This window comes from Piliocolobus tephrosceles, chromosome 2 (assembly GCF_002776525.5).
Source record: "Piliocolobus tephrosceles isolate RC106 chromosome 2, ASM277652v3, whole genome shotgun sequence".
NCBI classification, from domain to species: domain Eukaryota; kingdom Metazoa; phylum Chordata; class Mammalia; order Primates; family Cercopithecidae; genus Piliocolobus; species Piliocolobus tephrosceles.
The window spans coordinates 177,458,039-177,473,155 of record NC_045435.1 but is presented as its reverse complement, the minus strand read 5'-3'; the positions used below and the strand labels follow the sequence as shown (position 1 = coordinate 177,473,155).

The 15,117-nt window shown below is 35.4% G+C and overlaps 1 protein-coding gene across 1 annotated transcript in view; it reads left to right on the top strand.

Moving 5' to 3' along the window:
• LEKR1 (leucine, glutamate and lysine rich 1) overlaps positions 1-15,117 on the top strand; it is a 221,249-nt gene that overhangs the window by 110,579 nt on the left and 95,553 nt on the right. The window contains exon 6 of the mRNA XM_023223378.1: positions 4,527-4,712. Coding sequence (XP_023079146.1) covers positions 4,527-4,712 — 186 coding nt within the window. The remainder of the gene's footprint in view (positions 1-4,526; positions 4,713-15,117) is intronic.

Genomic DNA, 15,117 nt, shown 5'->3' with positions numbered 1-15,117 from the left:
ATTATAAGTGTTGAGAACAGATTAGTGGTAGCCAGGGATTAGGGATGGTGGGGATAGTGGTAGGTTTGGCTATAAAGGAATTGCAGGGATCAACTTTGTGGTAATAGAGCAATTCTGTATTTTGATTGTGTTGATATGTAATGAAGCTACATTTATGATAAAATTGCATGGAACTATACATACACACACACACGAGTGTGTATACAATTGGTAAAATCGGAGTGAGTTCTGTGGATTTTACCAATGCAATTTTCTAGTTTTGACAGTGTGCTACACTTATACAAAATGTCAACAAGGGAAGAAGTGAGGTGGCGTTAAGGTTGAATAGGAACTCCCTACACATTTCTTTGCAACTTTCTGTAAATTTATACTTATTTCAAAATAAAAAGTTTTTAGGTTGTTTTTTGTTTGTTTGTTTTTTGTTTTTTGAGATGGAGTCTTGCTCTGTTGCCCAGGCTCGAGTGCAGTGGCATGATTACTCACTGCAACCTCTGCCTCCCAGGTTCAAGCTATTCTCCTGCCTCAGCCTCCAGAGTAGCTGGGACTACAGGTGCATGCCACCACCCTCGGCTAATTTTGTATTTTTAGTAGAGACAGGGTTTTGCCATGTTGGCCAGGCTGGTTTCGAACTCCTGACCTCAGGTGATCCACCTGCCTCGGCCTCCCAAAGTGCTGGGATTACAGGCATGAGCCACTGCACCCAGCTATTGATTTTTTGATTTCTTTATTTAGTAAATCTGGTCGCTGAGTCTTTTTCCCTATTATTGTAATAAAACTGTGAAGTTTTGTGAATTAAGAATCACACTGTGTTTGTAACATCAGAATGCCTTGATAATAAAGTTATAGAGGTTTCCTAATAATATAATGACCTAGCATAATTTTGAGTTCATTTCCCTAAGCTCACAGGACTAATAGAAAAATAAAGAAAAAAAACTCATCAAGGTAAAGAAATTGATTGCATAGCTTAATAGTAATAATTGTATTTGCATTAGCTAGTGAATTATGTGATAATACTTATTCTAAAAGCTAAAAACATGTATTGGCTATAAATTTTGATAATAGCACAAACATTTTAAATAACAAGTATTCTAAAATATAGTGTGATGGGCTGAATTGTGTCTCCGTCCTCAAATTCATATATTGAAATGTTAAAGTCCTAATCTCCAGTACCTCCTACAGTAACTGTATTTGGAGATAAAGTTTTTAAAGAGGTCATTAGGGTAGCCCCTAATCCAATCTGACTGGTGTCATAAGAAGAAGAAATCTGTACACAGACACCTACAGACACCACGTGAATACACAGGGAAAAGGCAGCCACCTGCAAGCCTAAGGAGAGAGACCTGGAACAGATCCTTACTTCGCTGTCCAAGAAGAAACCAATCCTGCTGACACCATGATCTCAGATTTCTAGTCTCTGGAGCTGTGAGAAAATAAATTTGTGTTGTTTAAGCATTCAATCTGTGATTCTTTCAGCAGCCCTAGCAAACTAATAAATGTAGTAAACCCCATATATATTGCACAATATTATTCAGTTACTTTAAAAGATTTGCATGTTAAAATTAGGCTTTAAAATCAAAGTCCAAAACAGAAACAACATTCCTAAAAAAGGGAATTGCTTAATATTTTCTTGCTGATAATGTATGCTGAATATTGAGTAGCAGGTATGAGTAAAATATTTCCTATTCTAGCAAGTGATTATCACTTTATGTAATTGAAATTTTTTAAAATGAAGTTTTTATAGATGAAATTTTCTTAAACAAGAGCATACTTATTTTAATAAAATAAATTTCAGGAAAAATATTTTTACCAAGGCAGAATACTTATCAGGTGAATTCCACTCCCCAAACAACTATTGACTGAATAGTTGTTGAACTTTTAAAATTCAAATCTAGAATTAGGCTTAGAAATGTAGTCCACATTTTTCACAAAATTGATTAAATTAGGGGTAGAATTGATTGATTCATTTATTCAATTAAAAATGTTTCTTCTGGATATGCGTTTTAACTGCCTATCCTACTCTGACATTTACAAATGTGGGGCTCAAAATGCCTGCCTCTGAAATGAAGACTGAGATAAACACATATTCAGGATCTTCAGCTAATGGTATATCAAAAACAGTCTAGAAATTTTGCTCAGCAATGCCTTTACTTATTTATTAGGCATTTATTGAGCTCTTGTTAATCCTAAGACATCATGGTAGAAATAATGGGGGAAATAGAAATGAATAAGATACTATCTATGGCCTAAAATAACTTATAGTCCAGTAGTAGGTCACATGTATGCATGTGATCAGTGCAACACAAATGATGTAAATTGCTGTGAGTTCCAGGAAGATGAAGATCACATCCAGATCAGGTCCAAAAAGATTTCTGCACAGAGGTAACATTTGAGCCATGATAGCTGAATATATGAGGATAGGAGGACCTTCTTCATGGGATGGTGCTGAGACAGGAAAGGTTCAAGGTGGATACAATGACCAGTATAGGTTGACCTTGTGGGGAATCTTAATTTCTGAACCCCAAATCAGGACACATGTCTGACAAGTATGGAATTGTATAATAACAAGGGTAGAATTGAATCTTTGACACTAGGATTGCCATAGGCAAAGGAGTGTGTATTTTGCAAAAGGTAAGTTAATTCATCTCCATTGAGTTTACTTTTTCCTAACTCCGTGTTAGGAATGTTGTTGAAATCTTGATGTACTTTTCCTTGTCTTAGAATATATTTCACAAATAAATTTGTATTGCAGATTTTTATTCTTTTAATGTCAGATAGAAAGTCACATTGACATTAGTAGTTATTTTAGAGTATAGTGTATGTTAACAGAGCTTGCTAACCTAAGCAGTGTCATTTTGGCAAATGATAAATAGGTGACAGCATGTGTGTGGTGCTGTGCAGTGTCATTTTGACTTAAACATAGATACGGTTTTGGTATGTTATAGTTTATTCAACCTTAAGAAGCCACCTTTTTGGCTACAAAAATACACAGAAAGACTTTTTAGGTACGTAGGGAAACTGTAACCTCCTTATTTTCTTTAACTCCATTCTTTTAAACATTTTATGTACTGTGTGTTAGTAGTTTTCCTCACACAAATTGGTGCATAGTTGTAAGTTTTTAGTAGCATATAGCTATTTTGAGGGAAAAAAATTCCCACATAAAATAATCATTGGACTATATTAAAATCCCACTTATTTGGTTCCTGCAATTTATTTATCTAGGTTTTCCATTTTGAGCAGGAACTAAATGTAGAGAAGGTGCCAGGCCCCTTGTGCTTATTCCCCAGGTCTATCACAAATGCCACTTTTTCTCCCAGACATGCTTTCTACCCATGGAAAGATATTTTGCTTTTCTCTCCTTGTGCTACATTCCTGATCCTCCTCATCACAATCCCTTAAAACATGCTCTTTTTCCTGTGCTCTGTTCTAGCTCTCTGCTTTACTTCTCCTATAACCATTTCCTGGCCATATTACCTCTACTGCGTGTCTGTCCTATGTATCTCTACTTGTGGTCTTCACTGGCCCACGTGGTTGCTGTTTCTGCTGTGGTGGCACCAAGAGCAATAAACGAAACCAACCACTTTTGACATCTCATCACATGTTAAACCTATCACATAGTCCAGGATGGGCTAACCAAAGAAGGGAATTCCAATTGAAATGTCTGAAAAAGCAGACTGTCCAAATTTTCATGTAAATCACATGCTCATCAATTCAATTAATTGTGGTTGTACAAATTTTATAGCACTTATTTTATCTTTGTTGCGTGTGTGTTCATGTGTTTTAATGATCGTTTAAGGCAATAGTGCAGAAAAGACTGATGAACGGGGAGCTTGTTAATTATTCCAAAGGATAATATGCTCCATGCATTTCTCATGAAATTATATAAAATTAGCACAGTTAAATCTAAGTAGAGCTATAAAGACATTTTTATTAAACAATCTAAATAGAATAATGATTATTATGATGAATTCTGGTCTTATTGGGGGGACAAAGTACTATTAAAATCATTAAGAGATTATTAACTATGCTTTCTGCCTATAAATTTATTAGTTTTAGACACTACATCCTTCTAGTCCACTCTACTCCTAAAATCTTTCTTCATAATTTGTAGAGAATGTTTCCTAGTTAACCCCTTAGAAATGCCACCCAACCAGCTCATGCTAGAACATTTAAATTTACTTTTCTGAATCATGTTGCCTAAAATATTTCAATAAAATCCATAACATTACACAGATCTTATATTATTCATTTATGTGAGTATTTAAAAAGCAGGCTGTATTACCACTTAATGCAATTTAAAAGCTAAAAAAATACTGTTAAAAGATTTCATGCATCATGTAGCAATAAAACATCATTTTCAGAATGACTACTGAATTTAAATTTAACTTTTTAGTTAGATGTCATTATAATCTCAGAAATGTCATATTGCCTTTCAACTATTAATTTTCTAAAAGAAGCTAATAAATCTTTAGAGAAATGTTTTATGATTCAATTATTGGCTATTTGTAAACTTTGAATTCTTTTTACAGAAATAGACATACTGAATAAAAGTTTGACAGTGTCCCAGAGAAATAAAGTATGCCTTGAAAAGGAAATGAAAAATCTGAAATTGTTGTCAGATGCAGCCATATTGAGATCTCAGCAGATTCAGACATCTAGACAACAGGAAGTAAACTTGCAAACCAGATGCTATGATTTGGAAAAAGAAGTACTAGGTAAAGAAAAGTCTTTTTTGCTGTTGTTGGTGACTAGTTATATAACTACATCAGGAAATATTTACATTTTTACTTATAATTACAACAAAATCTCGTTTTAATTATTTTGGGTTGCAAATATGCCTAATTATTAGTATCACTATGGTGATAACTATGTCTGTGGTCAATACTTACTGTCATTTCCAGTTTTGCCATTTAGTGTGGTAAGACTTAAGTGGATATATAAAAGACATTTCAACTGAAATTTAAGATTTCAGAAAACTAAAGTGAAATTTACTTTGGTATATCTGTGCTTTACTATGTTTCCTTGTAAAGGTGAATCCAGATTTGTAGGCAATCCTTCATTTTTCCAAATGAAAAAATTTAAAGTGTTTGAAGCATCTTGGGCAAGGTTTTAAAATTTGTCTCCACCTCAGAGGAATGAGTGTCTTGACAGTAAATGTAAACAGTTTGTAATTTTCCCTGGAGGTAGTAAGGAATCGATAAAATAGGCAATCAGAAGAATGATATCACAGAAGCAGAGTTTTAGAAAAATTAATCTGTTATTAATGAATAGAGGTGTTTCAAACATCAAGACACTGGAGCCAGGTAGCCATTTTGAAAATATCTTTGCCAGTATCCCAATCCCAAGACTAACCATAAGAAGCTGAAGTAGGGAAGGGAACTCACATTTTTTAAGTCCTAAGTGTGCTAGACACTTTATATGAATTATTTCTATCTGTTCTTATAGAGACCATGAAAAGCATGTATAATTATCCTATCTTACAGTGGAGAGAACCAAGGCCCAGAAAGTATCATAACTGGTACTACATTCCTAGTAAATGGCAGAAAGTGAAAGCAAAACTGGTTGGACTTCAATGCTCATGCTTGTCCCACTGTGTCTATTTAGCCTTCTCCATGGCCCAGTGGGAAGGGTGAGATAGAATCAGGGTTGAGGTGACTACCCAAGACCGGGGAGATGAACATCTGTCTGGTAAACACGGAAGAGAAGGAAGTCAGAAAGGGTTCTGAACCTCCTGTGTTTGGGAGTCTTTAATCATGGAAACATACCACAGACTATGGAAATCTGGAGAGAACCTAGTGTTGGAAGAGAAGATAACAAGTCATCATATTAACTTTATAGCAGTATCAACAGATAAAAATTTTAAAATCAGATAAAATTTAAAATAATCATATATTTTTATTTTCTCTCCTGAGAACTACCTATTCATAGATTCTGGAAATTTTCTATTGCATTATTGGAATTTTTCTTGATAATTTTATAGCAATTTTATACAGTATAAGTATTATATTCTATATTCAATTTTTTTCTAATGTATAATTTATCTATTGACTTTTTATGGTAAATTTTACCATATCGAAGTTTTTAATTTTGGTATAATCAAGTAGTATCTTGTATTGTTTCTGGGTAGTCTTATTAAAGTAGTCCCATTCCTAGATAGTACATACAGTATCCTGGGTTTTGTTTCCCAAGTGAGTCATTAATACATATAGAATTTATTTTGATTTTATTTAAAAAATTTAGTCAGCTATTTGAAATTTTGTCTTTTTAATTTTTCTGGGTACATAGTAGGGGTATATATTTATAGGATAAATGAGATATTTTGGTACAGGCATACAATGTATAATAATCATGTCAGGGTAAATAAGGTGTCCTGCCTCAAGCATTTATCCTTTCTTTGTATTACATACAATTCAGTTACACTCTTTTAGTTATTTTTAAATGTACAATATTGTTGACTGTGGTTACCCTGTTGTGTTATCAAATACTAGCTTTTATTCACCCTATCTAACTATATATTTGTACCCATTAACCCTCCCCACTTTCCATCCCCCCAACCCTGCCCCATCACCCTTCCCAGACTCTGGTAACCACCATTCTATTCTCTATCGCCAGGAGTTCAATTGATTTAATTTTTTTAGTTTCTACAAATAAATATGCAAAATTTGTCTTTCTCTGGCTGGCTTATTTCATTTAACATAATGACCTCCAGTTTCATCCGTGTTTTGCATATGACTGGATCTCATTCTTTTTATGGCTAAATAGTACTCCATTGTGTATATTTACCCCATTTTCTTTATCCGTTCATTTGTTAATGGACACTTGGGTTACTTCCAAATCTTGGCTATTGTGAATAGTGCTGCAATAAACATGGGAGTGTAAGTAACTCTTCAATATACTGATGTTCCTTCTTTCAGTATTATAACTAGCAGTGAGATTCCTGGACCATGTGGTAGTTCTACATCTAGTTTTTTGAGGAACCTCCAAACTGTTCTCCATAGTGATTATATTAATTTATATTACCACCAACAGTGTTCAAGTGTTCTCTTTTCTCCATAACCTCGCCAGAATTTCTATTGTCTGTCATTTGGATAAAAACCATTTTAACTGGGGTGAGATTATATCTCAGTATAGTTTTGATTTGCATTTCTCTGATGATCAGTGATGTTGAACATGTTTCCATATACCTGTTTGACATTTGTATATCTTCTTTTGAGAAATGTCTATTTAGATCTTTTTCCCATTTGTTTAAATCAGGTTATTAAATTTTTTCCTGTAGAGTTGTTTGAGCTACTTGTGTATTCTGGTTATTAATCCCTTGTCAGATGGATAGTTTGCAGATATTTTCTCCCATTATGTGGGTTGTCTCTTCACTTTGTTGATGGTTTCCTTTGCTGTGCAGTAGGTTTTTAACTTGATGTGATTCATGTGATCCCATTTGTCCATTTTTGCTTTGGCTGCCTGTGCTTGTGGGATATTACTCAAGAAACCTTTGCCCAGTCCAGTGTCCTGGAGGGTTTCCTTAATGTTTTCTTTTAGTAGTTTCATAGTTTGAGGTCTTAGATTTAAGTATTTAATCCATTGTGATTTGATTTTTGTATATGGTGAGAGATAGGGATCTAGTTTTATTCATCTGCATATGGATATCCTGTTTTCCTAGGAGTATTTACTGAAGAGACTGTCTTCCCTCAACCTGTGTTCTTGGCAGTTTTGTCAAAAATTAGTTCAATGCAGGTGCATGAAATTGTTTCTATGTTTTCTGTTCTGTTCCATTGGTCTCTGTGTCTGTTTTTATGTCAGTGCCCAATTGTTTTGTTTACTATAGCTCTGTAGTATAATTTGAAGTCAGGTAATGTGATTTCTCCAGTTTTGTTATTTTTGTTCAGAATAGCTTTGACTTTTCTGGGTCTTCTGTGATTCCATCTAAATTTTAGGATTATTTTTGCTATTTCTGTGAAAAATAACATTGGTATTTTGATAGTGATTGCATTGTATCTGTAGATTGCTTTGGGTAGTATGGGCATTTTAATAATATTGATTCTTCCAATCTATGAACTTGGAATATCTTTCCTTTTTGTGTGTGTCCTTTTCATTTTCTTTCATCAGTGTTTTCATTTTGGAGAACTTTTACTTCTTTGGTTAGGTTTATTCCTAGATATTTTATTTTATTTTTAGTTATTGTAAATAGGATGATTTTCTTGATTTCTTTTTCAGATTGTTCACTGTTGTCATATAGAAATGCTACTGGTTTTTGTATGTTGATTCTATATCCTGCAACTTTACTGAATTAGTTTATCAGTTCTAATAGTTTTTATGGAGTCTTTAGGTTTTTCTAAATATAAGATTATATCATCTGCAAACAAGGATAATTTGACTTCTTCCTTTCCAATCCAGTTTGGATGCCTTTTATTTCCTTATCTTGTCTGATTGCTCTAGCTAGGATTTTCTGCACTGTGTTGAATAATGGTGGTGAAAGTGGGCATCCTTGTTTTGTTCCAGACTTGGAGGAAAGGCTTTTAGTTTTTCCCTGTTCAGTATGATACTAAATGTGGACCTCTTTTATATGGCTTTTATTATGTTAAGATATGTTCCTTCCATACCCAGTTTTTTGAGGATTCTTATCACAATGGCATGTTAAATTGTATCAAATGCTTTCTGAGAATCAACTGAAATGATCATATGGTTTTTGTCCTTCATTCTGTTAATATAATGTAGCACACTGATTTGCATATATTAGACCATCCTTGCTTTCCTTTTATTATTGGCCTATTCAGGTTTTGGATTTCTTCATTGAGCAATCTTGGTAGATTGTATATATCTGGGAATTTATTCATTTCTTCTAGGTTTTCCAATTTATTGGCATATAGTTGCTCATAGTCGCCTCTAATGATCCTTTGAATTTCTGCAGTATCGGTTGTAATGTCTCCTTTTTCACGTCTGATTGCATTTATCTGGGTCTTCTCTTTTTGTTTTTTTTTCTTTATTAGTTGGGTTAAAGGTTTGTTAATTTTGTTTATCTTTTCAAGAGACCAACTTTTCATTTCATTGATCTTTTATATTGTTTTCTTCAGTCTCAGTTTCATTTATTTTTGCTCTGATCTTTATTTCTTTTCTTCTAATTTTGGACTTGGTTTTCTCATGCTTTAAGATGCATTGTTATGTTGATTTGAAGCTTTCTACTTTTTTGGTGTAAGTGCTTATTGCTACAAACTTTTTTCTTGTACTGCTTTTGCTGGATCCCATAGGTTTTGCTTCAAGAAATTTTAAAATTTACTTCCTTATTTCTTCATTGACCCACTGGCTATTCAGGAAGAAGTTTTTTAATTTTTCACGTTTGTATGGTTTTTAAAATTCCTCTTGTTCTTGATATCTAGTTTTATTCCGTTTTGGTCAGAGAAGATATTTAATATTATTTCTATTGTTTTGAATGTTTTAAGACTTGTTTTGATGCCTTACATGGTCTATCCTTGAAAATGATCCATGTGCTGAGAAGAATGTGTGTTCTGTAGCCGTTGGATGAAATGTTTCTTAAATTTCTATTAGGTCCATTTGTTCTACACTTCTATTGTTGTACTAGATTATTGTACTAGAGTCCATCTCCCTTTTTAGCTCTAGTAATATTTGCTTTATATATGTGGGTACTCCAGTCTTGGGTGCATACATATATACAATTATTACATCCTTGTGCTGCATCAACCCCTTTATCATTATGTAATGACTTCTTTGTCTCTTTTTATGGTTTTTGTTTTGAAATCTATTTTGTATTGTATAAATATAGTTTTTTGTGCATTTTATTTTGTTTGTGTCCATTTGCATGGAATTGTTTTCCATCCCTTTACTTTCAGTTTATTGTGTCTTTATAGGTGAAGTATGTTTCTTGTAGACAACAAATCATAGGGTCTTATTTTTTAATTCATTTAGTTATTCTTTCTTTCAATTGAGGGTTTAGTCTGTTTACATTCAATGTTGTTATCGATAAGTAAGGACTTACTCCTGCCACTTTATTTGTTTTCTGGTCTTCTCTCTCTTCTTTCCTTCCTTTTCTCTTTCTTTTGGTGAAGGTGATTTCCTCAGGTGTTATGTTAATTTTTTGCTTTTTATTTTTTGTATATCTGTTGTATGTTTTTTGGTTTGAGGTTTACCATGAAGCTTGCAAATAATATCTTATAACCCATTCTTTCTTCTTGATCAGTTCTGCTGTTAGTAGACTCTGATGAATTCTTTAGTATGTCAAATGCATTTTTTAACTAAAGAACTTCTAGTTGATTCTCTTTAGTTATTTCAGTCTCTTTGTTAAATTTTATCTGATAGAATCCTGAATTCATTCTCTGTTATCTTGGATTTTATTGAGCTGCCTCAAAACTGCTATTTTGAATTATCTGTCTGAAAGGTTACATATCTCTGTCTTTCAAGGATTGATTCCTGCTGCTTTATTTAGTTCCTTTGGTGAGGTCATGTTTTCCTGGATGATCTTGATCTTTGTTGGTGTCTGGGTATTGAAGAGTTAGGTATTTATTGTAGCCTTCACAGTGTGGGCTTGTTTGTATCCATATTTCTTAGGAAGACTTTCTAGGTATTTGAAGAGACTTGGGTGTTATGATCTAAGTCTTTGGTCATTGCAGCCATACCTGCTTTAGAGGGCACCACCTGCTCAGTAATACTGTGGGTCTTGCAGACTTGTAGATATACCACCTTGGTGGACTTGGGTAAGATCCAGTAATTCCCGGGATTGCCTGACAGAGACTCTTGTTCTCTTTCCTTACCTTCCCCCAAACAGAGTGTTTCTGTCTGTACTAAGCTTCCTGGAGCGGCGGAGGGGGTGATATGAGTAATCCTATGGCCACCACCACTGGAACTGTGCTGGGTCAGACCCAAAGCCAGCATAGCACTTCATTTGGGTCTCACTCAAGGCCTACAGTGACCACTGCCTGGCTACTGCTGATGTTCACTGAAGGCCCCAGGGCTCTATAATCAGCAGATAGCTAATTCAGTCAGGTTTATGCTCTTCCCTTTCAGGCGGTGAGTTCCCTCTGGCCCTGGGCAAGTCTGGGGATGCTGTACAGGAGCCAGGGCCTAGAGTCAGGAAGCTTAGGAATCTACCTGATGTTCTATCCTACTATAGCTAAGCTGACATCCAAGCCACAAGACAAAGTCCTTTCCACTCTTCCTTCCCCTTTCCTCAAGAAGAGGAATATCTCCCCATGGCCACCACTGCCCCGGCCATAACAAGTACTGCCTGGCTACCACCACTGTTAACTCAAGGCCCAAGGGCTCTTCATTCAGCTTGCGGTTAATGCTGCCACTCCTTAGTCTCTCCCTTCAGGGCCATGGCCTCTCCTCTGGCACAGGGAGGGTCCAGAAATTCTGTTCAGGTGCTAAGGCCTAGAATTAGGGACCTCAGAAGCTTGCTTGGTGCTCTACGTCTCTGCGGCCGAGCTGGTACTCAAGCTAAAACAATAAGGTATCCTTTCTCTTCCGTCTATTCTCCTCAAGCAGGAATGGTCTCTTCCCATAGCCACCAATGCTGGAAATGTGCTACATCACACCTGAAACCAGCATAGTTCTGGGTTTCACTCAAGGCCTGTGTCAAGTACTGTATGGTTACCACTGTGTTGCTACCACTGCTGACTATTCAGTTCTTAGTCAGCAGGTGATGAATTCTGTCAGAAATGGTTCCTTTCCTTCAAGGCACCATGTTCCCTTCTGGCCCAGGGTGTGTTTAGAAATGTTGTTCAGGAGCTAGAGCCTAAAAAAGGGGTCTCGAGATTCTGCCTGGTGCCCTACTCTACTGTGGCTGAGCTAGTATGAAAGTTGCAAGACAAAGTCTTGTTTACTCTCCTCTTTCCTCTCCTCAAGCAGAGTAAAGGAGTCTCTTCCAGAGTTGTGAGCTGAACTGCCTGGGGTTGGCGTAGGGGTGACGCAAGCACTCCCTTGAATGCCTCAGCTCACTAGATCACATGCACCCCAAGTCCACTGGCTGCAAGTCCAGCACAGCACCAGGACTTGCCCAGGAATTGCAATTCCTGTGTCCCAGACTGCCTTTCTAGTTTGCTTAGGACCTCAGAGCACTTTAGCCAGTAGTGGTGGAGCCTGCTGGAACTCAGGTACCTGTCACTGGGATAGAAAATTTGCCTCTGGCTAGGGCTGGTCCAAATGCTGCCTCTGTGAACACTGTCTGAATTCTGCCCCTGGTTGCTTTCTTCTGTGAGAGAGCAGCACTGAGTTACGATGAAAAGTCCCACAGTCACTGCAGTCTTTCTCCCCAAAAGACACAGATTCTCTGTCTGTGCCACAGGTCTGCTGCCAAAGGATGGGGGGAGGGGTAGCACTGGAAATTCAAGACTGTCTTTCCTGCCCTCTTCAGTGCTTCTTTCTTCAATAGGATGTTAAAACCAAGTATTATGATAGCTGATCTGGTTTTGGTTCTTATGAAGGTGCCTTTTGTGTGTGGATGGGTGTTCAATTTTGTTGTTCCTGCAGGGCGGATGATTGCTCGTGGCTTCTATTTGGCCTTCTTGCTCCCCCTCCCCTCTAGAATTTATCTTCAATATGGTGCAAGATATAGTGATCCAGATTTACTCTTTTCCAACTGTATCAGTATTATGTATTAAATAATTTATCCTTTTCTCACTAGATAGAACTACTATCTGTTATATGTTAAAATTTTACAGTGGGGTTATGTCCCAATGAACCCATCCTAACTTGAAAATATTATAAGTAAAAAAATGCATTTAATGCTGGCAACACAGCAGACGATCCCACCTTACCATGATTCGACTTATAAATTTTTTACTTTACTGTGGTGTTAAAGAAATATACATTCGGTAGAAACCAGGACCCCGTCATAATTGGTAAGGAGCCTCTCAACTTATGATGGGGTTACATCCTGATAAACCCATCATAAAGTCAAAAAATCATATTGAACCATAAGTCGGGAACTGTCTGTACTAGCAACTATTATTATATTCTGTCTTCTGTTCCACTAATTTTTTTGATGCACCATTAATATTACATTGATTTGAATATGACTTATTAGCATATTCTTTTAGGCACTAAACCCTTTCTGTTGCCACCATTCTAACTTTTTAAATACATATTTGCAGACAGTTAGTCTTTCATTCTAACTTTAATATAATTCTATTTACCTCTAATCCATAGGCTCCAAGAAGTACCTAGTAAAAGTTTTTCTCTCTCTATTTGTTACATCTTTCCTACATATTCAGAGGAAGTAATTCTTCCACATAAACTTTAAGATGATTACATTCACTTCTAATGCCAACAAGGATTCTAATTCGAATTGCATTATATTTACAAACTAATTTTTAGAGAATTAAAAATGTTGGTAAGATTGTCTTTTGAATATTGTTAAGTCTTTTCATTCAAAAACATGGTATGCTGTTTCATTTTTAATGCTATTATATGTTCTTTAATAAGATGTAATAGTTTTACTTAAATATGTTTCTTTGCCATTCTTGTTAAATATGTTACTATCAGTTTTGCCTCTACCATGAATAGACTATTTTTCCTATTTCAATTTTTGTTGATAGAGTAGACAAAAGCTATTGATTTTTATATATTTGTTTTATATCCATCCACCTCACAAAACTCTCATATTAATTCTACAGTAGACATTTTTTATTAGTGACTCTTGGGCCTACAACTTCCCAAAAGAGTTCTTCTATTTTTTCCCCAGTGTTTATATCTGTTATTTTATTTTCTTGTCTTCTTCATATCTTATTAAATTCATCTGAAGCTCTGACACTCTGTTAAATAATAATGCTGACAGTGAACATTCAATCTGTCATTGATGGGCACTTAGGTTGATTCCATGTGTTCGCTATTGTGAATAGTGCTGCTATGAACATTTGCATGCATGTGTCTTTGTGATAGAATGCTTTATATTACTCTGGGTATACACCCAATTATGGGATTACTGGGTTGAATGGTAGTTCTGCTTTTAGCTCCTTGAGGAATTGCCATATGGCTTTCCACAATGTTGAACTAATTTACACTCCCAGCAACAGTGCATAAGTGTGTCCTTTTCTCTGCAACCTCACCAGCATCTGTTATTTTTTTATTTTTTAATAATAGCCATTCTGACTGGTGTGAGGTGATACCTCATTGGCACTTGATTTGCATTTCTCTAATCATCAGTGATATTGAACTTTTTTTCCTATGCTTTTTGGCCACATGTATGTCTTCTTTTGAGAAGTGTCTGTTCATGTTCTTTGCCCACTTTTTAATGGGCTTGTTTGACGTTTTTTCTTGTGAATTTAAGGTCCTTATAGATGCTTGATAAGAGACCTTTGTCAGCTGCATAGTTTGCAAATTTTGTCTCCATTCTGTAAGTTGTCTGTTTACTCTGTTAATAGCTTCTTTTGGTGTGCATAAGTTCTTAAGTTTAATTAGATCCCATTTGTCAGTTTTTGCCTTTGTTGCAATTGCTTATGGTATCTTTGTTACGAAATCTTTGCCCATTCCTATTCCTATGTCCAGAATGGTAATTCCCTAGGTTGTCTTCTGGGTTTTTATAGTTTTGGGTTTTACATTTAAGTCTTTAGTACATCTTGAGTTGATTTCTGTATATGGTATAAGGAAGGGGTCTAGTTTCAGTATTCTGCATATGACTAGCCAGTTATCCCAGCACCATTTACTGAATAGGGAGTCTTTTCCCATTGCTTGTTTTTGTCAGCTTTATCAAAGATCAGATTATTGTAGGTTTGCGCCTTTATTTCTGGGCTCTCTATTCTGGTTCATTGGTCTGTATGCCTGTTTTTGTACCAGTACCATGCTGTTCTTTTGGCTTCAATATTTACTAGCTGTGTTATTTTGGATAAGTTACTTAACTTCTCTGGGCTTTAGTTTCTTTATTTACAAAATGGGTATAATAACAGCCCCCACCTTCTAGGGTTTTTGCAAGGATTTTGCAAGAATTCTCAAGTAGAGAATTGTATTTTACTTCATATTTCAAAGGAACATTTAATAAGATTTGATCACATACTCAGCATAAAGAAAAGCTGTTTGTTTTAGTTTACTCACATTTAGTTAAAAATTGCTACATCAATTTTCATAATAGAAATAGGCCTATATTTCTTTTAATATTTTTGTCAGATTGTGGTTACA